This window comes from Oryctolagus cuniculus, chromosome 6 (genome assembly GCF_964237555.1).
Source record: "Oryctolagus cuniculus chromosome 6, mOryCun1.1, whole genome shotgun sequence".
Taxonomy (NCBI): domain Eukaryota; kingdom Metazoa; phylum Chordata; class Mammalia; order Lagomorpha; family Leporidae; genus Oryctolagus; species Oryctolagus cuniculus.
In genome coordinates, this window is record NC_091437.1 from 85,886,911 (window position 1) to 85,911,845 (window position 24,935).

Consider the following 24,935-nt stretch of genomic DNA (forward strand, 5'->3'; position numbering starts at 1 on the left):
CTCTCCTATCACTCAGGAGAGACTGCGTGAAGGCACTCCAATGAGAGGAACAAATGGGTACTGGAATCCGGAGGTCTTGGCCAAAGACCTCCCCTTCTCCAAGCAAAAGATAAGTGAAGTAGATTATGTAATTCCAAGTGAATTTTCATGTCAAATTTTTGCGTGCTATTCCCTGAAGCTTGAGTAAAATCTCCTTTAAGTATTCCAGAAAAACTCGTGAGTTCATACTGGGCAAAGCCATCCAAAACATGTTGCAACCAACCCCAGCCAGTCCGGCATGCTAGTGTCAAGAGTAATTACACAATCAGGAATCCCACAAGGGAGAGAACATTAGGCAACAAGAACCAGGGCCACTGAATCCCTGTCACTTCTTCCCAGCAATAATTCTTCCACTGCCAACATTAGAGGGTACCAGTTAGTCAATTAGCTTCCTTATGCAACTTTAAATTCTCCAAACAGAGCCATCAACTTCGCACATTCTGTTCCTTGCGCATAAACTTTGACTCCTTCTCCTGTATGTTTGTCCTTTTGACAACCCCTTGCATGCTCAGATTTCTGGTTCAGGCATCGTCTTCCCCACATCTTTCCTAAAATTAAATTAGCTGTTCCTCTTCCAAAACCTGTGCTCCTTTCAAATGGCCTACTCCAGCTGCTTTGCCTAGTGTTGTGGAAAACATTAGCATGTAGTTGTATTCAGTATTTGTTGAATGAATATAAAATCCACCTTTTTTTTTCCCTTTAACAGTCTTTTTAATAGGTAATTCACAAACACTGCAAACATTTTTGAACCACACAAAAAAATTCAGTGAAAAGTAGATCCCTGCCCAATTCCATCCCTTCAATATCCATTGTTTCCTCTCAGATTGATTATGCACATGCATATTTAAGAATATTCTGTGATTTTTTACACATAGCAAACATTTACAATATGAAATAATTACTATATAAACATATATACATACAAGTATATGACATATAACCATATATAATATATAACTTAAATATCTCTTTAGACACATAAGCTGTTTTGTTTCTCCCTAACGCAAGTCAGGCTTCTTTCTTCAATCACGAGTAGTGTAGTATTCCACCGTAGAGAACACCATCATTTACTTCCCAATCCCTGACACTTCCATTAAGACCCCGTCCCAAACAAAAAACGCCATCGCCCCACCCCAGGCCCGAGCAGCTCCCACATCTTCAAACGCCCCCTCAAAACCCAGAGGGGCTCCCTGCACCGAACGCCACCTGCGCCTTCCCGCCACGAACGCGGCGCGTGAGGCGGCGACGGAACCGAACGCTCCCGCCCCTCCCCCCGCGTCTCAAGGCCGCCGGGGTCGCCAGCTCAAACGAGCCGGAACAATCGGCGTCCGGCCTTGCAGGCGCGGGGCGGAGGGGGAAGCCAGGCCGCGGCCGGCTCGGCGTGGGGCGGGGCTCTGGCGGGACTGGGCGGGGCTCCGGCCGGCGGGGCGCGGCCGAGGTGCGGGGCTCCTCCCCTTTCCTCCCGCGGCGCCGGCGGCCGCAGCACTTCCGGGTCGGCGCGGAGGCGGGGCGGAGGCGCCGCGGCGGCTGTTATTGTTCGGCTGGGCTCGGCCGGGCGCTGTCTCCTTCGGCTCGGTGGTGTCAGTTTGTCCGGCTTCCTCTCGGCCCTTCATTCCCGGCGGCTGACGGCGGCAGCGGGCGGAGCCTGGCGTTTCGGGGCTGAGCGGCGCCGGGGTGAGGGGCGCGGAGGAGGAGCAGTAGCAGGAGGAGGAGCCGTGTGCCCTGGCACCGAGCGGCCGCGGCCATGGCGTACGCCTATCTCTTCAAGTACATCATCATCGGCGACACAGGTGAGGCCCTGCGCGCGGTCGGGCAGTGTCGGCAGCCTGTGTGCCCGGGCTGAGGGGGCAAAAACGGCGTCTGGCGGCGGTGCGGGCGCCGACTCCACCCGGCGCCTCCCTCCCGGCCGCGCAGCTCCATTTCCGCAGTGCTGGAGCTGGTGACGTGGGCACTGCGAGCGGCCGCGGCCTGGCCAGGCCCGGCCCGGTCCGCGGCCCCCGCCCTGGCCAGCCCTGCAGCCGAGGGCCGCGGCAGCCGTTTGCTGCCTAGTCTGGAAAAGTGTGTGACAGCAGGGGCGAGCCAGCCCAGCGCCGTCAGGGCCCGACGCAGACGATTGCGCCCCGGCCCCAGGCCCGTTCGTTCTTGCGTCCCTTCGTGGTCTCCCCGGGAAAAGGGAGGGGGGAGAGCCGAAGGGGAAGGGACCGGGGTCTTGGTTTTCCTTACCAGCCCCACCTCCTCCAGCCAGCACGCCTAGGCCTGTGCTAGGCGCTCCCTGATGTGGGACAGACAACTGAGAAGGAGAGAAGAAAGCCTTTAAAAAAAATTGTTACTTAACACTTTCAAGTCCCGAGTCAGCATAAATCCCATCTCGTTATTTGACAGCTAGGGAATCCCTTTCAGGGTCATTAAAGTTCTGTCGACTTCTACCACGTGTGAACGGCTTGATTGCAGTGTTGCAGGGCTGGGGTGTGTGCAAATGTGTGTCTACGGGGGGAGGGGGACGCTGAGGTTTTAGATGGGCCTGGGGGTCCCAGCTGCTAGTTTTCAGGTGACCTCATGTCCATGTGAAATGCAAGGAAATTCGATTATTCTTACTCTAAATAACATCCTGGCGTGTTTCACAGTTAAGCAAACTCATCATAACATAGTGTTTAATACCTGTGATTTTGGCGTTACTTGGAACCTAAGAATAAACCCAAAGCTTGTTCAGGTGTTACAACTATTAATATACGCGGGTCTGATTTCAGTGGGGACTCTTGCACAACTTTGGACCCTTTGCACAATTTTGGAAATGTGAGCAACAGCAGCTTGTGGTTGCACTAATGATGTAGCATATTCTGTAAGTAACCAGGGAAGCCCGTTGATTGCTGCCTTGAAGTAAAACTTTGTGTTATAAATATGGATTTTTGGCAAGGATTTTTGGTGTGTGTATTTATGGAAACTGAATGGTTTTCTATGTAAGAAAGATCCCACGTATAGCAATGTTTTGCAAATAGTTAATTGTACATTTATAAACCTTTAATGAATGTCATGTATTTTTAAGGAGAAAGGGAAAGTCTAAAGCCTTCTGGCAAAATTTGATTTAGGCTGTCAAAACAAGATTCAGGCTGAGAAAGATGTCACATTAACTATTTTTTGTAAAGATTTATTTATTTTATTATTTGAAAGGCAGAGTCAGAGAGAGGCAGAGTCAGAGAGAGAGAGACACCAGATTTGAGAATTAGAGAGGCATGACTGTGGCCATTGGCTATCTCAGCAGTAGTGAAGATTCAAAATTAGACTTTGCAGGTTGCCTTTTTAAACCTTTTTTTTTTTTTTTTAGCTTTTTAATTGAGGAAATAAAGTATTGTGCAGGGAGGAGTGGGGTTACAGATATTAACAAGTTGGGTGCTCTCTGCTCTTAGAATTTGCTCTCATCCAAAAACAGTCCCTAGGCAGTTGAAAGGGAAGACACTCTTTTCTGGCAATTATTACTGTTCCAATCTAGTTCAAGCACTGAATACTTGACATTAGACTGTATAAAGCACCATTTTCTCCCCACTCCAGTTCAGCCAGTATAGTTTGCTGTCAGCTTAATCTTCCTGAAATGTGGTGTCCGGAGGCTATTCCGCTACTCGCTCACATTTTTTAGTTTGACCCTCAATGAACTGCACATTTTAGCTTTTATCTGTTTTTCCTGGCATCTCTCTTGCTATTTCCCCACGTTGCTTCTGCCAGTGAGATCCAGTGGCTGATTTCTGTGGCTTTAGCTGGCACCTGCTTCTCTCTGTGTGGAGTGTCTTTTGCTACAATCTCTCCCTCTGGGAATTCTTTCTGTCTTTTGAAGGCTAACGGGGTCTTCCATAATGCCTGAAGAGTAAATATATAAAGATTTTATTATGTGCCAAGATTGTCCGTACATCCTGACTGGAAGGCACTATTCCCTTTCTGAATTTGTGCTTCTCACTTTGCCCCGAATGAGTTGTTTTATAGGTACTTGATGTGGGCATCTAAATTTGATTATGTGCTGCTTGAGAAAAGATGCTTTGTATGACTGTTTCAGGAATTGCCTACTAAAGAGAAGGCGGCCCTATGAAATTAATGAATGAGGACCCAAACCAGTATATTCCTTATTATATATTAGTAACTTGATAGAAACTTTTTAGCCCAATTCTGTCACTTTTTATTGACTATAGCCAAAATCCATTATCATATTTCTTCAATTCAGACTATATCCATAGTTGTAAGATACACTCTATGTGACCCTCCACCTAAAAAAATATATTGAATCTGTTCTGTGAGATCCTTGAGTTTTTTAAAAAGTAGTGTGAGAAACATACATGTTAGAATGAAGGGACTCATCTACATTCCTGTTTCTTTCTGTAGCCTGTAAAATAGTCATTCTTAGCCTTTTTTTTCTTTCAATAGTGATATAAAATAAAATAGTGAAAATACTTTGATTTCCCAAGAGAAAGGAACCATGAACATTTTTTTGTTTTCTTTTCCCATTCATAGAAGAGGTTTTAAAAACTTTTGCATGACCATGATAATACTGTTGATCTGTTTTCCTGCTGTGAGACCAAATCCAGTTGAAATGTAGCTTTAAGCTTTTCATTAGTACTGTCTTGTTTCTGAAAAATTATGTAGGATAATGTGTCAATTAAATCCAGATGGATAATTACTTTTTAAAGATTTATTTATTTATTTAGAGAGACAGAGTTACAGACAGAAGAGACAAAGAGAGGGGTCTTCCATCTGCTGGTTCACTCCCCAAATGGCTGCAACGGTCAGAGCTGGACCCATCCAAAGCCAGGAGCCAGGAGCTTCTTCCAGGTCTCCCATGCAGATGCAGGGGCCAAAACACTTGGGCCATCTTCCATTGCTTTCCCAGACCATCATCAGGGAGCTGGATCAGAAGTGGAGCAGCTAGATCAGAAGTGGAGCAGCTGGGGCTTGAATCGATGTCTGTAAGGGATGCTGGCACCGCAGGTAGAGTCGTAACCAATGCCGCAGTGCTGGTCCCTGGAAAATGATTTTTAACAAGCCTGATCTCATAAGCAGATAATTATCAAGAATAGAGGGAAATAAAAATTCTGATAAACCTATGATTGTTGCTCCTAAAACTCTGCCATTTTGCCTCATTACTAACCCTTCCTGGCGTTCAGCCAGGTACTGAAAGGGATAGACATGATTGTATCCTTCTATCATATCTCCTCCAAGCAACCCCACCTAAAGAAAGAGAAGTTCTATCAAAACACCTGACCAACTCCTATGCATCCAGTCTTTTAAGATAGTTACAAACCCTACTATTCCCTATTGTTTTATACTGGTCCCCGCCACTTCGTGCCCACTCTCAGTTGCATTTTGAATAATCTTTTTTGTCAGAAAGGTGTGTGATACTGTCTTAGATGTAAAGGTAGGCCATTCAGTCAGAGATTTTTAATAGTTAAGTTATGCGCCCTTAGGGGAGGTGCTGTAAATCTTAGGAGGTGATGTTTGAACAGAAATTAAAGTGATAAGAACAGATTTGCTATATGTGCAAAGAGGAATGTCTGCAGCTCAGGGTTGAGTGTCCTGGGTTAGAGATTTGAGAGCTAATTATATGTAATGAAATCTTCATTATCTTACAGTTTCATTATTTTGACATTAGGAGTCTTTTAGTAAAGCAAAAATTTTCATAACATTAAACTATATAAGTTACTACTTAATACTTTCCCAAGCTGTCTTCGCCATTTATTCCCGTCCTTCTGCTTCGGGACTATCAAAATATAGTTCAAATTAGTTGCAAAGTGAAATAGATGCTCAAAAAATTCAATCTCACATTAAAATGCAAGGTCTTACTTATTTGATGAAAATTATCTTGTAGCATTAATTCACATGCAATGTCATTGACAAATGGCAGTGCAGCAGAGTTGCCCTCCCAGAATGAAGTGGGTGGTCATCATTCACTAATAGAGAAAGTTTGGATGTGATGGTGGAGAAGATTACCAGCATAAGAGACAAAGAAGACTCAAAAATAGAGACTTGGGCAGTATACATCAACAGTCATCTGCCTGTAGTTCCCAGAGAGAAAGTGGTCATCAGTGTCAGATGCAGCAGAAGTCAGGGACTGCTGGTTAAAATGATGGGAAGGTGTTAGTGCTTTGCCACAGTGTTGGATTGAGTATTGAGTGAGGGAGAAAAAACAGTTAACAAAAGTGGGGTGTGTGTGTATGTATGTTTTAAAGCAACTGGATTTTTAGATGTAGCATGTGAAAATATGGGAAAAGTCTCAAAGACTACACACTTAGCAGTTACTTCTGGAGAGGAAAAGTAAAATTCTGTTTGTACTGGTATTTGTGAAATGGGACTTTCTGTATTTTATGGTTCATCCTGTGGGGAGCAACTCAGACTAGACTGTTACTGGAATTAAGACTTATTCTATGCATCTGCTCTCCCACAATATGGCGCTGGGAGAGGAGGAAACAGCTTCTACACAGCTGCCTCCAGTTCAACCAATAAACTGTAGGACCTGCTCCTGATTGGAGGAGAGCAGCATACTCGGCGTGTGGGTAGCAGAGTTGGGATTGGTGGAAGAGGACTATAAAGGAGGAGAGAGACAACATGCACCAGGAACACCTGTCTGAAGGAACACCTGTGCAGCCCCCCAGAGAGCCGGCCGGCAGTGTGCCGCTCCCCCGCGGAAGTGGGGAAAGTGGCAGGGGGAACCACCCTTCCACGGAGGTGGAAGGGACGGTAGCCAACCCGGGAAGGACCAGCAGCAAACCCGGGAAGGGCCGAGCAGACAAAAGAACAACGCAGGGTCCTGTGTCATTCCTCCATGAAGAGGGGGAGCGACACATCCTACTATTTTTTTGGTTTTAATTTTAAGGAATAATACAAAAAGTGTTGGTACTTTTAAAAAGAGGGATATTAGAAAGTTTAAAACAAATGGTTCATCATACTTTTTAGAATTAGCGAGAGAGGAAGAGATAGAGAGGGAGGTTTTCCGTCCACCAGTTCGCTCCCCAGATGGCTGGATTGGCCTGGCCCATCTGGGAGCCAGAAACTTCATCCGGGTCTCGCACGTGGGTTTCAGGGGCCTAAGCACTTAGGCCATCTTCTGCTGTTTTACCTAGGCCATTAGCAGGGAGTTGGATTGGATGGAAGTGGAGCAGCCAGGACTCAGTGTCCATATGGGATACTGACATTGCAGTCAGGTTAAGCTGTGCCATAATGCTGGTCCCCATCTCACTTTTTTTTAATTTAAAGAAAAATCACATGTCGTATTGGTGCTTTTTTTTTTTTTCTTTAGTAAAGATCTTGGAAAGTTTAAAATAGAGCCAATGAGTGGGCTATTCTGTTAAAAACTGAGTATGAGAGGGAAGGAGTAAGAACTTTAGACTTTGTTGCAAAAACAGGTTGGCTGGTGTGTATCCACACATGAATATATTTTAAGTTAGGAGAGACCTGCTGTTGAAAGCTAAGAAAGAGAAAAAGGAGCAAAATCCCAGAGGACCTGGAGAAGTAATCAGATTAGATTCTCTAGAGCTTTCGAATTTTAACAGGAACCAAAAAAAAAAAAAAAAAAAAAGACTCCTCCCTGGGGGACACTCAACTTTGAGTTTCTTTACATTCTTGTGAATCATCTGAAGTATTTGTTTTTTAAAAGATTCAGTTGTCTAACTCCTACCAGAGATTTTGATTCACTAAACTTGAGATAGAGCCAAAAACACTATTCATTTTATTTTATTATAGGAATAGGTTTGTTAGAGTATATTTAGGAAACAGTGGAAAAACAAGTTTAGAGTTAGTTCATTCAAGTTTTTATTTATAATCATGCATATGAAAGAGTATATATAATATATATAATTTAATAGTTTTAAAGAATAAAAATAAACACCATGCCAAAGAAATACGCATCCTCATTACATACCTCTCCCTTTCAACCAGTCTTCAACCATCAGCCTGAATTTTATATTAATCCTTTCATTGCTTTTCTTCACTTATTCATCCCTAACCCACCTTGTTTAGTCTTGCCTGTTCTTAGATGTTATTAGCTGCTTCATTCATCAAATGAGAGCTGAAATATATCAGAAACATATCTTTTAGTATCATCTAGAATACATGTTCTGCTTCTTTTGTACCTAAATTTCTGTTTTTTTTCATGTTATTTTTAGTTGGTCTTTCAAGGTTTTTGGCTAGCTCTTTCCTTTTCAGCCCTTCCTAACCCAGTTTATTTGCTACTTTCTCCATCTAATATTTATATTGCATCTGAGACTTTATTTTGAACCATTGAGACTGTTTGTCCTGGTCTATTTTGTTTTTCCCTTTGTAACCTTCCATGGTTAAACCTCACCATCTCAGATAATGTCCCTTTTTCTTTCTTTTTTTTTTGTTAATTTTATTTGAGAGGTAGAGTTACAGACAGAGAAAGAGACAGAGAGAAAGATCTTCCTTCCATTGGTTCACTCCCCAAATGGCCGCAATGGCCGGAGCTGCACCCATCTGAAGCCAGGAGCCAGGTGCTTCTTCCAGGTCTCCCACACGTGTTCAGGGGCCCAAGGATTTGGGCCATCTTCCACTGCTTTCCCAGGTCATAGCAGAGAGCTGGATTGGAAGAGGAGCAGCCCGGACTAGAACTGGCACCCAGATGGGATGCTGGCACCGCAGGTGGAAGATTAACCTACTGTGCCATGGTGCTGGCCCCTCCGTCCCTTTTTCTTCTCGGTGCTCTTGTTCTTTTTGTCCCACTCCAGCATGAAATTACCTTCTCTTTTATCTCCTGACAATTCTTCTCCATTTTCTCTCTCCAGTTCTCCTCCTCCTGCAGTAGCCAATGATTTTGCTGTTTGCAGACCCTAATATTGCCAGCTCAGCTGGTTTCCCCTCTCCTTCTGGTCCAGCTGTGCTTACTGCATTTTGTTATTCTCTGTTCATTGTCAGTCTGTGAGGCTGTGAGACTGTGTCCTTTACTACAAAAAGATGTAGTCACGTGCAATCCTCCCTTGTCTCCTTCCTAAATTTTCATTTTCCTATTTGATTGCTCAACTTTGCTTATTTGTAAGTTATAAAATATTCTTCATTTTAGCTATATTATATTTCACTTGTAAATAAAGGATGCTTAGCAAAAGGATACTAGATTCACTCTGCTGACATACTCGGGTGGTCACTGCCTGTTAATTCCTGCAGTGCATCTCAATTCAAACCTCTTGGGTCTGATCCTTAGAGATGCTATTTCTGAAGCTGTACCAGTAAGCCCTGGACATCTGTTTTGCTTTGTTTTTTTAAGTATTGTTTGTAGTGGTAGTATTGTTTATTCCTCCACTGCTCAGTTGTGGACCATTTTTGCCTGTTTTTCTAAATTGATTCTTCTTTTTCTGCTGTCATATTTTGTGCTTTTGGGAATTTTATTTAAATGACCTCTAAAGGTAGATCCAGACTGACTTTATATGGGCTTCTTCATCACATTAGCTTTTGACTCTATGTGTAGGTGGTAGGTTCCCAGGAGGAGTCCTCCACATGTTTTTGTACTTCTACAAAATATCAAAGACTTGTTATCTTTTAACCCTTCAATGCATATGTTAGGTTACCATTTTACAGATGAAGAAACAATGTCATTTGGAGCAAATTGTTTTATTAAGTGGTAGAGCGAAGACCTAAGGCTTGCTGATTCCCAAGGTCCATGCCCTTGATCATAGGGTGATCTGACTTCATTCTCCTTTTGCCTGCTTTCTCCTATCTTCTAGTTTTTACTTTTCATGGCCATCACATAACTTTAGATTTCTCCCAGTTCTCTCGGCAAGAATACTCCCATTGTTCTGGTATAGCTGACATTTACTCAATTTTGGTCAAATCTGAGGGAGAAGGGAAAAAAAATATTGATGACCACATACTGCAGCCAACTCCTTGAAGGCAAAATGATGCCTGGCATAGTTAATGCTTCAGAAAATGACGAGTGAGTGAATGTTCTGCTGCATAGGCTGCATGCATTGACCATTTCATTCTTCCTTGTTTAGGAAAGGATTTAAGCGTAGTTTTATAAACATTGTCACAGGTTTTTTAATGTAAATGAGAGTATATTAGTTTTCTCTTTCTAACATGACAAACTACCCAAAACTTAGTAGCTCAAACAACAGAAATGTATCTTAATGTTCTATAGTTCAGAAGTCTAATGTGAAAAATGAGGCTAAAATCAACATTTCAATAGGGCTGCATTCCCTTCTGGAGCATTCTTGCTTATTCAAGAATGTAGTTCCTTGCAGCTGTAGGCTGAGATCTCCATTTCCTTGCTGGTTGTCGTTTGAGGGTTCTTGGAAGCTTTAGGACTTTACCCAGATACCAATACTCCCTGGCTTACAGTCTCCTTTATCCATCTTCAAAGCCAGCAACATAGGTTAAATCCTTCTCTTGCCCTATCTTTCTGATTCTTCTTGGGTCATTCTGTCTCTCACTCTAATCTAGGAAAGTTTCTTTACTTTTAAGAATTTCTGTGATTAGGGCAGCTATTGACATAATAGTTAAACTGACAGTTGGGATGCCTGCTCCCCGTATCAGAATGCCTGGATTCAAGTCCTGGCTCTATTCCCTATTCCAGCTTCCTGCCAGTGAGCATCCTGTAGGGCAGCAGGTGATGGCTCAAGTTGATTTCCTGGCTTTCAGCTTCAGCCTGGCACAGCCTCAGCCATTGCAGGTCGTTTGAGAAGTAAACCAGTAGGTGGAAGCTCTTCTTTCCATCTGTCTCTAAAATAAATAAATAACAATTTAGAGATAATTTATGTGATGTGATTAGGTTTATATGGATAATGTCCCCATCTACAGGTCTACTCTTTTTTTCTTTTTTAAGATTTATTTATTTGTTTGAAAGGCAGAGTTACAGAGTGAGGGAGATACCAAGAAAGAGAAAGATCATCCATTTGCTGGTTTACTCCCCACATGGCTACAACAGCTGAGGCTGGGCCAGGCTGAAGCCAGGAGCCAGGAACTTCATCTGGATCTCCCATGTGGGTGACAGAGGCCCAAACACTTGGGCCACCTTCTGCTGCTTTCCCAGGCACATTAGCCGGGAGCTGGATCAGAAATGGAGCAGCTGGGACTGGAACCAGTACCCATATGGGATGTCAGCATCACAGGCAGTAGCTTAACCTACTGTGCCATATAGAGTAGCATATTCACAGGTTTTAGGTGTTAGGGTATGGCCATCTTTTGGAGCACATTATTTTGCCTGCCATAAAGGGCTCAGGAACAAATAGTAGGGTCAATAAAATGAAATCAGAAGGGACGTTAATAATCAAAAAGTGTATGTTATGAAGTTGTATATAACCCTTCAAGCCTTCAAAATGGGCACTGTATTTAGCATTAAGCAGTGCAAACAGCCCTGCTCTTTTGCCCTAATTATAGAATTTGTTTTTTAAAAATATGCATATGTATATACTTAACAACTTCTGACACTGAGTCATGAAAAAAATTTTTCTTATTTCCTTCTAAAAGCAAATATAGAATAAGGTAGGGAAAGAATATAAGTATGCAACTGATTTTATAAGGTATTTTCGCTGATCAGTAGTTTCTGTGAGGAAGACTCCATTTTATAGGTAAGCAAAGAGAAGCTGATTGTCACACCACACAGCTAGAAACTGACCACACTAAATTTTGAAGCCAGGTCTTCTTGACTCCAGACTCCATGCTCTCTCCTCTGTGTCTTGATTCCTATAAATTCTGAATTACATCTCTTCTATTGGCTTACTAACTGCTTGATCCCATGAGCTGATATGTGGGAGTACCTGAGCTTTCAGTTTCCTTTACCTGAACAGGTAGGACCTCTACTTGAGCAAAACAAAGCATGATTGTTCTACAGAAAACTAGGGAAAAGTCCTTTTTTTTCTTCTTCTTATCTAGTTATATGCCTGTGGGCAACCTTCCTGAATATTAGTGTGTTCATCTATAAAGTGGAATGAAAAAATGAGATCATATATGTAACAATGACTTGAATAAAAAATGATTAATATTTCTTCCTTTTAATCACACTTTCTTGACTGTTGTGTGCAATTTCTCCATACGTAGTTGAAAAACGGACCCAAATTTGATAAGTGCATTATAGTATCTGAATAATGCTGACCATCATGGAAATAATTTATTTGGCCCTCTGTGTGTCCCAGTATTTTTTTTCACATCCCTCCTTAGCTTGTTTGTTTGTAACCAGCTGATACCTTAAGGCCATCTTGAATCCTGTTTCTTTCCTAGCTTGTTGGTGTTTTCTTGTACTTCCCCAATGCTTTATGGAAAGTTCCTTAACATTATAAAGATTATTCATTTTATTCCAGGTATCTGTATTAAGCTTTGCTTAATTTAGTATATTTGATTATCCAAGTCCACGAATTATTTTAAGACACTTAAGGTTTTGTTCTAGGAAAGATCCAGCACACTCCAACTAGATCAAGAAAAGAAATTAATGATAAGAGTTTTAAGGAGGCCCATAGGAATCCAAGAAAAACTGTGTAAGCAAATCGTGATCAACTGGTTACTCCCAAAGTCTTTGTTCTCCTCTTATGGCTTCTCATTTGATCCTTCAAGTATTTAGAAAGGAGTTTGGATTTTTAAGCATGTTTCCTTTTTCTTTCCCCAACAATCTTTTCATTAGTGATTTCTGACTTTACTGAGAGAATGTAGGCCATATGTGTTGTTTGTTCAGTTTTTGAGACTAATTTTGTAGCTAATACTTGATCAACTGTTGTACAAGTCCCATGTGTGCTTGAAAAGTATAGTGTATGTCCTAGAGACAAATTTCCACACATGTCTATTAGATTAGACATGATTTGTTTAGATCATAACTTCTGTAAAGCATTTGTCTACTTCGTTTTTTGAGTTTAGGGCAGAGATGTTAAAATCTTACGACAATTTTTCTTATAGCTTAGATTTTGTTACCTATAAATTTGGAGGCTAATTTGTAAGATGCATGTGGACTCAAGCCCTACATCTGGCTGGGAAGTTACTTCTTTCATTAAGTTTTCCTCCACATGTTACTTAGTATAGTTTTTGGTATTCAAGATTTTGACGCTAATTTTAAATCTTAGGTTTTTCTATTTGCCTAGTATGTACTTTTTCTTTTTTTTTCTGTGAATTCATTGTGCTTTGTAGGATATAAATGTTACAGCTACATTGAAGCTCCTTGTATATATACCCTTCATCTCCCTTCTTCCTTAGAGGGAATCACTTATGTGAATTGAGTGATTATTATTCCTGTGAAAGTTTCCATATAATTATACATAAGTATGTATGTCTGTGTAAGAGTACACAGTATATTTTTTTCAAACTTCTCTTAGTAGATTGTTACTGTACTTTCTCTGAAACTTATTTTGATAGATTTATTGCTACTAATACATTTTGTTCTATTTCATTTATATTAATTGCTTGGTTTTTTTATTTATTTGCAAGACAAGGATATAGTGTGGGGATTAGTGATAAAGCACATGAACAAATTCCTCATATGTTCGCTCCCCAGATGCCCTCAATGGCTCTGGGCCAGGCTGGGGACAAAGCTGGGAGCTGGGTACTCAGTCAGGGTCTCCCGTCTGGGTGGCAGTGACCCAGTTACTTGAGCCATCAGTACTGCCTCCCAGGATCCACATTAGCAGAAAGCTGATGTCAAGAGCCAGAGCCAGTATTGAATCCAGACAAGCAGTACAGGGCACAGGTGCTAACTAGCAGTCTTAACTGCCAGACCACATGCCCATCCCATTTGATTGGTTTAATTTTAATTGTTCTGATGTTTTATATGCCACAATTTTTCCCATTCTTTCACTGATAGAAATTTTAGTGTTATTTGTTGTTTTGTTAACAAAAGACAATACCACATGGGTTGTTCTTGTGCTTCCCTCCCTGAACTGTTGTTACAGCTCTGGAAGTATACTCCATAGTGGAATTATGGACTGAGGGTGTGTGTCTGTGTAAGAGATTTCCAGCTAATCTAAATCACTTGTCCAAAGTAGTTACTAATTCTAGCTCTGATACTTTTTTTTGAAAAAATATTTATCTATTTGAAAGGCAGAGTTGCAGAGGCAGAAGCAGAGAGAGAGAGAGAGAGGTCTTCCATCAGCTGGCCCACTCCCCAAATGGCCGCAACAGCCGAGAGAGAGAGAGAGAGAGAGAGAGAGAGAGAGAGAGAGAGAGAGAAAGAGGTAGGTCTTCCATCAGCTGGCCCACTCCCCAAACGGCCGCAACAGCCGGAGCTGGGCTGTTCCAAAGCCAAGAACCAGGAGCTTCTTCCAGGTCTCCCACGTGGGTGCAGGGGCCCAAGCACTTGGATCATCTTCCACAGCTTTCCCAAGCCATAGCCGAGAGCTGGATCAGAAGTGGAACAGCTGGGACTCGAACCAGTGCCCATATGGGATGCCAGTCCTACAGGTGGCGGCTTTACCCACTAGGCCATATAGGCCATAGGCCACAGCACCTACCCCAGTGTCACTTTTTTTTTAAGGGCCTGTATATTTTTTTATATATCCCAACGCTATATTTTTGTAAAAATTCAGTCAGTATTTCTTTCAACTTTTTGCTTATTTGCTTTGATTGATTCCCCAAATAACCACAACACCTAACCAAGAACATAATTGAGATCTCTCAATTCAGTGCCAGGAACCTAACTACTTAAGTCAACCCTGCTGCCTCTGAGGGTCTGCATTAGCAGGAATCCGGAATCAAGAGTCCAAATGGGGACTCAAATCCAGATGCTCCATTGTAGGGTACAAATGTCTTAATCAGTATTTTAACTCCCAGACTAAATATCTTCCCTGAAAGTGTGTATTTTAAGAAACTGTAATGGTTTTGTATGTATTGTAATCACTGATGAATTTGGATTTATTTCTGTTATCAGGTACTATCCTAGAACAGTCACATGGACAGGGATCAAGACATGTGTCACAGGCATGCCCACTCACCATAGACTCTTGGGTGGAGACAGAGATATGTCCCAAACAGGAAGTAATGTGGTAGTTGGGTTCCCTAAGCATTTGAAGAGGTGCTTTTCCCTTGGAGGACATTGAGTGTAAAGAGAATATCTCCACCAACTTAATTGTGCACATTAACAATTCAGATCCCTGATATATGAGAAACATGTGTGATATCTGCCTATGACAACCCATAGGGTTGTTCCCCAAAGCCCAAGGGTGTTTGGGGTGGTTGTTTTTCCCCTTAACTTTACAGCTATTTTTGGAATTCAAATGTCAGTCTTTTGTTTCCCTTCTATACAGCTGATATGCTACTGTAAGTGGTATATTCGTGCTTACCCTGCTGACCCCAGCTTTATTAAAATTGATGGATAACTCTCCCTTTTGTGTTTGTCCATTCTTAGCAATAATTGCTATGTATCTAGGAGGTAAATAATATATTATTCTAAGTGCTCTCTGATTATTTTAGCTTAGAGAGCATTCTTGAAAATTTTCCACAAGTCTTGTATTTTTTTTTTTTTAATTGACAGGTAAAGTTATAGATAGAGAGAGAGACAGAGAGAAAGGTCTTCCTTCTGTTGGCTGCTATGGCCGGCACTGCGCCGATCTGAAGCCAGGAGCCAGGTGCCTCCTCCTGGTCTCCCATGCCGGTGCAGAGGCCCAAGCACTTGGGCCATCCTCCACTGCACTCCTGGGCCACAGCAGAGAGCTGGACTGGAAGAGGAGCAACTGGGACTATAACCCAGTGCCCATATGAGATGCTGGCGCCGCAGGTGGAGAATTAACCAAGTGAGCCATGGCACCGGCCCCTACAAGTCTTGTATTTGTAATTAGAATATCCTGAGTAGTGTGATGGCTCCACTGCTTCCTGTGACCTTTGTGAAGTTCAGACATCTTCATTTTCTCATCTAGAAGAAATCCGTAATAGTGCTTGGTTTATCTACTAGGATCTTTGTGAGCTTGAAGTAAACAATATATGCAGTTGCTTTGTAAACTGCCAAAGGCTTTATTAATAGTAATATCTTAGAAATTTTTTCTAATCTTTTAAGCAATCTAAAATTTAGGTAATGGGATAGGTCTTGCCAATACAAAAAGCTATTCACTATGCTAACTTCAAACTAATTGCTTGAGTTGAAGGAAACAAGATCATATATTAACCAAAAACTGGCAAACTTTTTAATCCTAGATTCAGTATAAGAAAAGGTCCTTTTCTGTCCCAGTTGTCCTCGTGAACCACTTGAGATTGAGAATTTTAAGAATGGGGGTACTGCTTTTCACTAATTTTCAGGAAAAAAGTGCTAAGGTCAGTAGTCATCTTCTGCCTTGATTCCATCTACACCCACTATTGGTATCATGTAATACCAGTTGAATAATTTATCTCAATCTGAACCCTTTTGAAAAGAGATAGTTTTGTAGATATACAGAAAGACCTCCGTATAAATGAATCTGTTGATAAATGTTTATCTTATCTCTTTGGATAAAGTATTAGTAGTTCAATTTTAACCATTTCAAACAGTACCATGAGAGTACATATGTCCAAAATCACTAATGTTCAAACTTTTACTCAACTTGATACAAAATTATGGCAAAAAGAATAAAAGAGCTATCAGTTATAAATTAAACCAATAATAATTGTGTGCCTAGTATATTGATTTTTGCCAGTCCTCTAATGATATTTGTTACACTTTTTCAGGAAAATCTTGGGTACAAGGTGAAGAAATTCTACCAGTTTTCACAGCTAAATGGATTTTCAACAAGTTGAACAACTGTGTCCATAAAGACTATAAGCAAGCTGTAGGGTATAGGCTGCTACATGCAGTTCTGGATTTTTTGCATTTCATATGAGTAATCTTGGGTAAAGTCCAATTTGGATGGAAGAACTAATATATAATGTGGATAATAACAATTCAAAATGAACTTGATAGGCAAAATTATAGCCTAAATTTAGGAAATGGAATTAAATAAAAATGAAGTTAAAGCCTGATGTTTACTTTAAAAATAACTGCTATAGAAATGCAAGGTAGAGGCTGACTGGTTAAATAGCAGCACATGTTTCAAAATGTTTCAAAGTTTTACATAACTTGATTCATATGAGTCAGATTAAGTACTAAAGCCAGCAAAAGAGTAACATGATCCTGGGTCAGTAAAAGTATAATGTACAGAAAAGGTAAGGAATAGTTCTACCCTGTTGGGCCTCATTACAATTTGGTGGCAGAAACCTTCATTTCAGAAGGACATATATGAGTACAAACTGGAGTCAGTATATCAATATGGATCATTACAAAGGACATGTCAGTGGACATTTTGGGAATGGTTGAATAACTGAAACATTGGAATGGATAATATAGAAACTACTTTCAGATAATTAAATGACTGTCATGTAAAAGCTGTCTTAGACTTACTCTTCATGGCTTTTTTGTGGGCAGAACAAAGACCATGAATAGAAGAGATAGGTTTGGACTCCCTTGGAAATGGAAAGAACTTGTTAAGTGAGGAGTTGGTTTGTACTGGAGGCATTCAAGCATGGGTTTGATGGACACGGATTAGGAGTTAGGAGATGAAATTTATGCAAAGGGTAGACGACTGGAGTGATTTTTTTTTTCATTTTTAAAGAAATGTAAAATACTGTTGTGAGCAGTCTATGTGCTGGAGTTAGAAAAGCGAACAGAACTGTTGTCCCCTAAAGGGAAGGACAGTTTGCCACAATAATTAACAAGAAAATATAATAGATGTGTACAAAGTACATGAAGGGCAAGAAGAAGATTTTGACTGTACTGAATGACTCAACAGATTTAGATTTTCAGTACACGTGTGTTAAGCACCTTCTGGATGCTGAATAGCACGGAGTAGCATTCATACATATTCTTGAAGTAATCTTAGGTTACTATTAACCCCATTTTGGAAATGAAATGTTTGGGCATGGTCTAATTTGTCTGAATGATCCCCCACCTAACAATCCTATGGAATTTATGCTCTTCTCTTAATATTATATATATTTTATCTCTTTGGATAATATATTTTATATATTATATAAATACATATTTATCATATATTATGTAATTATATATAAGTATGCATTATATATTAATATACAATATAATATATTTTTATATTTGGATAATATATCTCTTTGGGTATATATTTTATATATATAATATATATATTTCTCTGACTTATATTAGTTATGTGAGGAGGCAACAGAGCTGAGTTCACACTTTTTTTTGCAAAGAAGTTTTAATGACTTTCATACTAGGAATGTTATACAAAGTGTGGCAGTAAACAGTTTTTGACAGGATTTGTGGTGAGTGGGGGTAAAGACTAAAGGAATAGGGGCCTGCATTGTGGCATAGCAGGTTAAGCTTCCTGTGACTCTGGCATTATGTACAAGTGCCAGTTCAAGTCCTGGCTGCTCTACTTCTGATTCAGCTCCCTGCTAATGCATCTGGGAAAGCAGCAGATGATGGCTTCAGTGCTTGGGCCTTTGTCACCCACATGGGAGACCTAGAAGGTGTTCCAGGCTCCTAGCTTCAGCCTGGCTCACTTGGCCATTCTGGCCCTTTGGGGAGTGAACCAGTGGATGGAAAGTTCTCTCTCTCTCTCTTTCTCTCTCTCCCTCTCTCTGTGTGTGTGTGTGTGTGTCTGTGTCTCTCCCTCTCTCTGACTCCGCCTTTCAAGTAAATCCTTAAAAAAAAAAAAAAAAAGACTGAAGAAATATTGGGACCATACTGCGAAGAGTATTTTGTGACATAGTTTAAGAGATTGGTTTTTTATCCTCTGGTGAGCTTCAGGGTGGGAGCCACATTCCCACTTTCTAAATGGGATAAATTTTCTACCCTTAACTTAGATTTTTAATAGTAATTAAATGAGCTCTTTCCGCCTTTTTTGTCTCTTTTTCTCATTCTTGTAAAGATTTCTTAGAGAATTTAGGCAGCCGAAAATCATGTTGGATTCAAGGATGAGTAAATGTGAATGTGTGCATTTGCAGCCTTACCCATGATTAGGTCTTACTAAAAAGTAACTACTTAGTAGTATTACTCAGAGAGGTTTGGTGGGGGGAGAGAGAAGGAAGTCAAAATCTTCTGTTTCACAATGTATTGTTTTATTTGCAGACCTCCTTGTAATTGCTTAGCAGATGAAAATTTAATGTAGCTGTTTTTTAAAACATTGGAAGTATTGCTGGTTTTTTAAATGCTACTTCCCTATGGAGGTAGTTGGACAAGGTTAGTAAGTATTGCCTATATATTATTGATATTAAAGTAGATTCTTTTTAAAACTTACATATTTTTATGTTCTTTAAGTTTTACCTATGTAAGTTTGGTAAAGGATGATTTATGTATCCTGCTACAAATTTTCTGTGTATCTGTAAATGTGTGCATTTGTGTGTGTGTGTGTCCCAATCCTGTTAGTATTATATATCTAGTGCTGTGCTACACCTTCATATTTTTCACTTATGGGTAAATCTTTGATGTCTTTTCTATTTTACTGCATATAAATCTAATTTTTAACCCCCCCCCCCATAGATGAACATAATTAATTTAATCAGTTCCTGATTCTGTTAGTCTGGGTCTGTGGTAGCAAAAAACAGAAACATTTATGCTGAGCAGAAGATTTTATTGCAAAGATTGGCTGGTTCACAGAGCTGATAGGAAGGCAGTAGAATCAGGTTTGAAAGTAGGCAAGGCCAAGCCAAATTCCTGATGTCTATTACACCCTGATTAAGAAAATGCTGGGAATATACCACTGGATTCTGCTGAACTTCCATCTCCTTTGTAGCCACAATGGATTACCTTTTGATGGTCTCTCAAGATTCCAAATTCTTGAGAGGAATGTCTGCTTGGTTCAGCCTTGGTCATGTGTCTCTGCCCTGGCTACCAGAGAGCTCAGAGAAAGGTATTCTGAAGCTCTATTGCTAGACATTATCAGTGTACATCTGTTGAGGAATACTGTTACACTGCTGTTGACATTTTTGTACATTTGTCTAAGAATTTAAATTTCTGGGTCAGCTGGTATATGCATTTTGATAGGTATTAACAAATTGCCTTCCATTAAAACTGTGGCCTTAGAATATTTTATTTTTAGCTTGATGTATAATTCATGTACTTGACTGTAACAAGCTGAACTCAACATTAGTTGTCTATATCAACTGATGCCTAGTCTATGAGAATATGGCAGTTTTTGTTACTCTTTTTTTTTTTTTTTTTTTTTTGACAGGCAGAGTGGACAGTGAGAGAGAGACAGAGAGAAAGGTCTTCCTTTTGCCGTTGGTTCACCCTCCAATGGCCGCCGCGGCCGGCGCGCTGCGGCCGGCGCACCGCGCTGATCCGATGGCAGGAGCCAGGTGCTTTTCCTGGTCTCCCATGGGGTGCAGGGCCCAAGCACCTGGGCCATCCTCCACTGCACTCCCTGGCCGCAGCAGAGAGCTGGCCTGGAAGAGGGGCAACCAGGACAGAATCCAGCGCCCCAACCGGGACTAGAACCCGGTGTGCCGGCGCCGCTAGGCGGAGGATTAGCCTAGTGAGCCGCGGCGCCAGCCTAGTTTTTGTTACTCTTAATACATTATGTTTTTGGCTTCTTTGGATTTAATCTGGCAATTACATCAGATCTTTTTGCTTATAAGCCTTTAACTTTGATACAGACTTCTATAGTAGAGATAATATATAATCAATTTATTGTTTAATAATTTATATTGTACACTGATATCCAAACACCTTCTTCCTTCTATAGAATAATGAAAAGATATCCCCTTTAAGCTATTTCAACGAAATATATTTCTGAGATGTTGCATTTCTTATTTGGAATCTTATGAAAGGTCTAGGAAAATGGTTAGATTGAAATGTGTTAAGGTACTTGATTTATCTATGTGACCCTACTGGAATGTTATTATTTGGGATAAAGTGGGCATTGTGGAAATGGCATATATTGTTTTATACCATCCTTCATTAAGCTTCTGGCCTGTCATAAATTTAGAATATCACTTAGAATATTCATTTCTTTCCCTTAGTATTGCTGCTAATACCTGGAAAGTGAGATGACATTCTTTTTAGTTAGGAAAGTGTTTTAGTCAGTTATTCATTACTGTAACAAAATATCTGAGTTATGCTAACTTTATATCGAAGAGAAATTTATTTTGGCTTATGGTTCTGGAGATGTAAGGTCCAAACAGCATGACATAGTCTGTGATGAGAGTCCTCCCCTTCCTCGCATCATAGCAGAAGGGGTGTGTGTGTGTGTCTGTGTGTCTATGTGTGTGTAATCTCTTTTTATAAAGCCACCAAGATCCAATCATGAAAGTTAAATTTAACAATGATCAATCATCTTGATGATATGTATCCTTGATATGATACAATGAAAACAACAGTCTGTGTCTTTGGTCTTCCTCACAAACACCCATAACCCCAGCCAAATAAATAAATAAGACAAATTCCAACACAGGGACATGTAACAAAATACCTGACCAGTGTACTCAAAACTGTCAAGGTCATGAAAATTGAGGGAAGTCTGAGAAACTGTCAACAGCCCAGTGATGCCTAAGGAGACATGTCAACCAGATATAATATAGTATCCTAAATAGGATCTTGAGACAGAAAAAAAAAAATCAGAACTTAAGGAGTTAAATTCATAGAGGTTTTATAAAGAGTATAGGGTGAAGAATAAACTGGCCAGCTAATTCTTCTCCACTCACCTTTATTGGTTTATTGTAGGTGCCCAGCAAATAGTTGCTGAATATATAACGTGCTTAGAGATTTTTATAGGCTTATTTTAAGGTCAATTTTATACTTCATTGGCTTATTTATCTTTTGGTCAGAGCCCAGATTTGGATTTCGTTTCTTGAATTTCATGCCACACTCCGGGTGAGCAAGATAATCACAAAAACCTGTTGGTGTTCCTTCCCGTCCCCCTCCCTAGCAATGACAGCAGTGGATATTGTGTTTTCCTCCCTGAAAAAAGACAAATCAACTGTGTTATATACCCATAGCCAGACAATTTCCTTCCTTAAAAATCAGTTTGTGAAGAGACTCTGTGTTATGGAAAGCTTCCTAGAGGATATGGCATTCAAGTTAAGACTTAAAAGATGAGTATCCGTCAGATAAGTAGACAAAAAGTCACTGAATATTGGAGAAAGAATACCAAGTAAATATGTGCAAAGGCCCACTGTATTAGAGATACTGCCAAAAGAGAACATAGACTTTCAGCTGTTTTTTGCTTTACTCATTTTCATGACTTTGATCTCATCTCAAAAGTGTTTTAGTAATAAGCGTACGTTTGTATTGTTTAAGAAAGACACAGAAACTGTAGTGGATGATTTGCATCAAGAGGGAGCAGTCAGTTTTCCACATCATCTTACTTCCTTTTTTAAAAAATTGATTCTTTAGCAGCTAGCTCCCTTAGCCATGTCAGCATGCTTGTTTATTACTTTCCAATTTCTAGGGAAAAGATTTATACTCTTAAACATACATTCGCTTGAGAATTTTCTTCAATTTATTTTTTAAAAAGAATACTTTTTAAAAGTTTTATTTATTTGAAAGTCAGAGGGCAGAGAGACTCTGAAATCTTCTCATTCACTGGTTCACTCTCCAGATACCCACAATAGCCTGGACTGGGCCAGGCTGAAGCCAGGAGGTAGGAATTAAATCTAGGTCTTCCACATGGGTGGCCAGGACCCACATCCTTGAGCTGTCATTTGTTGCCTTCCAGAGTGCACGCTAGCCGGAAACTACAATCAGAAATGGTGCTGGGACTCAGACCCAGGCAGTCTGATCTGAAATGCACATATCAAGGGACATCTTAACTGCTGTACCAAACACCAGCCTGGAACATAGTAGGGATGCGTTCAGTCAGGAATTTTTAAATTACTATCTCTTCCTTTTCTCTTCCTTTTCCTCCTAGTTTTCATTGACAAGCTTCTTAAATAAATGCTTTATATTTCCTATTTCCTTTTCTCTTACCACTCAATATATCTTGTGTTTGCATCACTTTACTGATTACATTGGGAATTATTGTAGAGGGAGTCAACAAGAATGGGAGATTAACTATATGAAAGTCTAAAGAGAAAGAGTATTGAAAGATGACTCAATTAGTGTATTATTTCCTAGGGCTATAGTAGCAAATTACCACAGACTGGTGGACTAAAACTATAGAAATTTGTTTTCTCACCATTCTGGAAACCAAAAGTCTGAAATTAGGTGTTATCAAGGCTGTGCATCTTTTGAAGGCTCCAGAGAGAATCCTTTCTTGCCTCTTCCAACTTCTCATGGCTTCAAGCATAACTTTTTTTTTTTTTTTTTTTTTTTTTGACAGGCAGAGTGGATAGTGAGAGAGAGAGACAGAGAGAAAGGTCTTCCTTTTTGCCATTGGTTCACCCTCCAGTGGCCGCCGCAGCCAGCGCGCTGCGGCTGGTGCACCGCGCTGATCCGAAGCCAGGAGACAGGTGCTTCTCCTGGTCTCCCATGGGGTGCAGGGCCCAAGCACTTGGGCCATCCTCCACTGCACTCCCAGGCCACAACAGAGAGCTGGCCTGGAAGAGGGGCAACCGGGACAGAATCCGGCGCCCCAACCGTGACTAGAACCCAGTGTGCCGGCGCCGCAAGGTGGAGGATTAGCCTATTGAGCTGCAGCGCCGGCCAGTCAAGCATAACTCTAATCTACTTTAACATGGCTTTGCCCTGTGTCCTTTTTGTTTTTGGTTTTGCTTGAGAGAGAATTCCCATCTGCTGTTGGTTCACTCTCCAAATGCCCACAATAGCCAGAGCTGGGCCAAACTAAAAATGGGAGCCAACAACCCAGTCCAAGTTACCATGTAGGTGGTAGTAACCCAAGTACTTGAGCTGTTACCTGCTGCCTCCTAGGATGTGCATTAGCAGAAAGCTAGAATCAGGAGCTAGCCAGGACTCAAACCTAGGCACTCAAATTTATGATAAGAGTGTTTCAAACAACCTTAACTGCTAAGCCAAATGTGCGTGCATCCCTCTCCCCTTACTCTCTGCCTTGCTATTACAAGGACACCTTTTACTGAATTTAAGCCTCACCCTGAATCCAGTAAGAACTCATCTTGGGATCCTGAATTACATCTGCAGAGATCCTTTTTTCCAAGTAAAGTCATATTTACAGGTGCTGGCATCAGGACCTTGACATGTCTTTTTTGGAGGCTATGTCAGTTCAACTTACTGTGTTAAACCACCAGAGCAGTATGTAACCAAAGTAATGGAGATTGGTCTTGTAGAAATGAGAGGTTGACATGGCCCACCAACAGAAGGAAAATAATTGTGAAATCATTCTATTTAAGAGGAAACTGGCAGATTGTAGCTATTCAGTTTTTTTTAATTCTAGATCAAAACTGGCACTGTGGTGTAGCAGGTAAAGCCGCCTCTTGCGGAGCCATCATCCCATATGGGTGCCACTTCAGGTCCCAGCTGCTGCACTTCCAGTCCAACCCCCTGCTAATGTACCTTGGAAGGCAGCAGAGGATGGCCCAAGTGCTTGGGCCCCTGTTCGCACATGAGAGACCCCGAGGAAGCTCCTGGCTCCTGGTTTTGAATCGGTCCATCTCCTCCTGTTGTGGCCATTTAGGGAGTAAACCAGGAGAATAAGATCTCTCTCTCTTTCTCGCTCTCTCTGTCTCTCTCTCTTTCTCTCTAACTCTACCTTTCGCATAAGTAAATAAATCTTCCCAAAAAATTCTGGATCAGATAAATTTGGTTGTAGATTTTTGCCCTGTTATTTCTCATGAAGAATCGTCAACTCAACATTTGTATTAAAACTTATAAAATACTTTATTGCATTCTGTAATTGGAATCTAATCAGGTTTTTTTGAAGTAGGAATGTTATGTTTTCTTTTTCCCATTTTATAGATGTGAGAATGAAGCTCGGTTTCTACAACTACTTTGCCTGAGATCACAAGCTGTAAAATAGTCCAGATGGATTTAAACACTGATGTTCCAACTGTAAAAAGCTATAATCTTTCTAACCTACCATGCTGAGTTTATTAATTTTCTATTTTTA

General features: G+C 40.7%; 1 protein-coding gene across 5 annotated transcripts in view; it reads left to right on the forward strand.

Annotated features, from left to right (window-relative positions):
- The first annotated feature begins 1,414 nt into the window (after positions 1-1,414).
- RAB2A (RAB2A, member RAS oncogene family) overlaps positions 1,415-24,935 on the forward strand; it is a 95,559-nt gene continuing 72,038 nt past the window's right edge. For 2 of the 5 annotated variants that reach the window (XM_051843284.2, XM_051843287.1), the window contains exon 1: positions 19,700-19,826. In XM_051843284.2, the coding sequence (XP_051699244.1) occupies positions 19,715-19,826 (112 nt within the window). In that variant the 5' untranslated portion in view covers positions 19,700-19,714. 5 annotated transcript variants of the gene reach the window in all.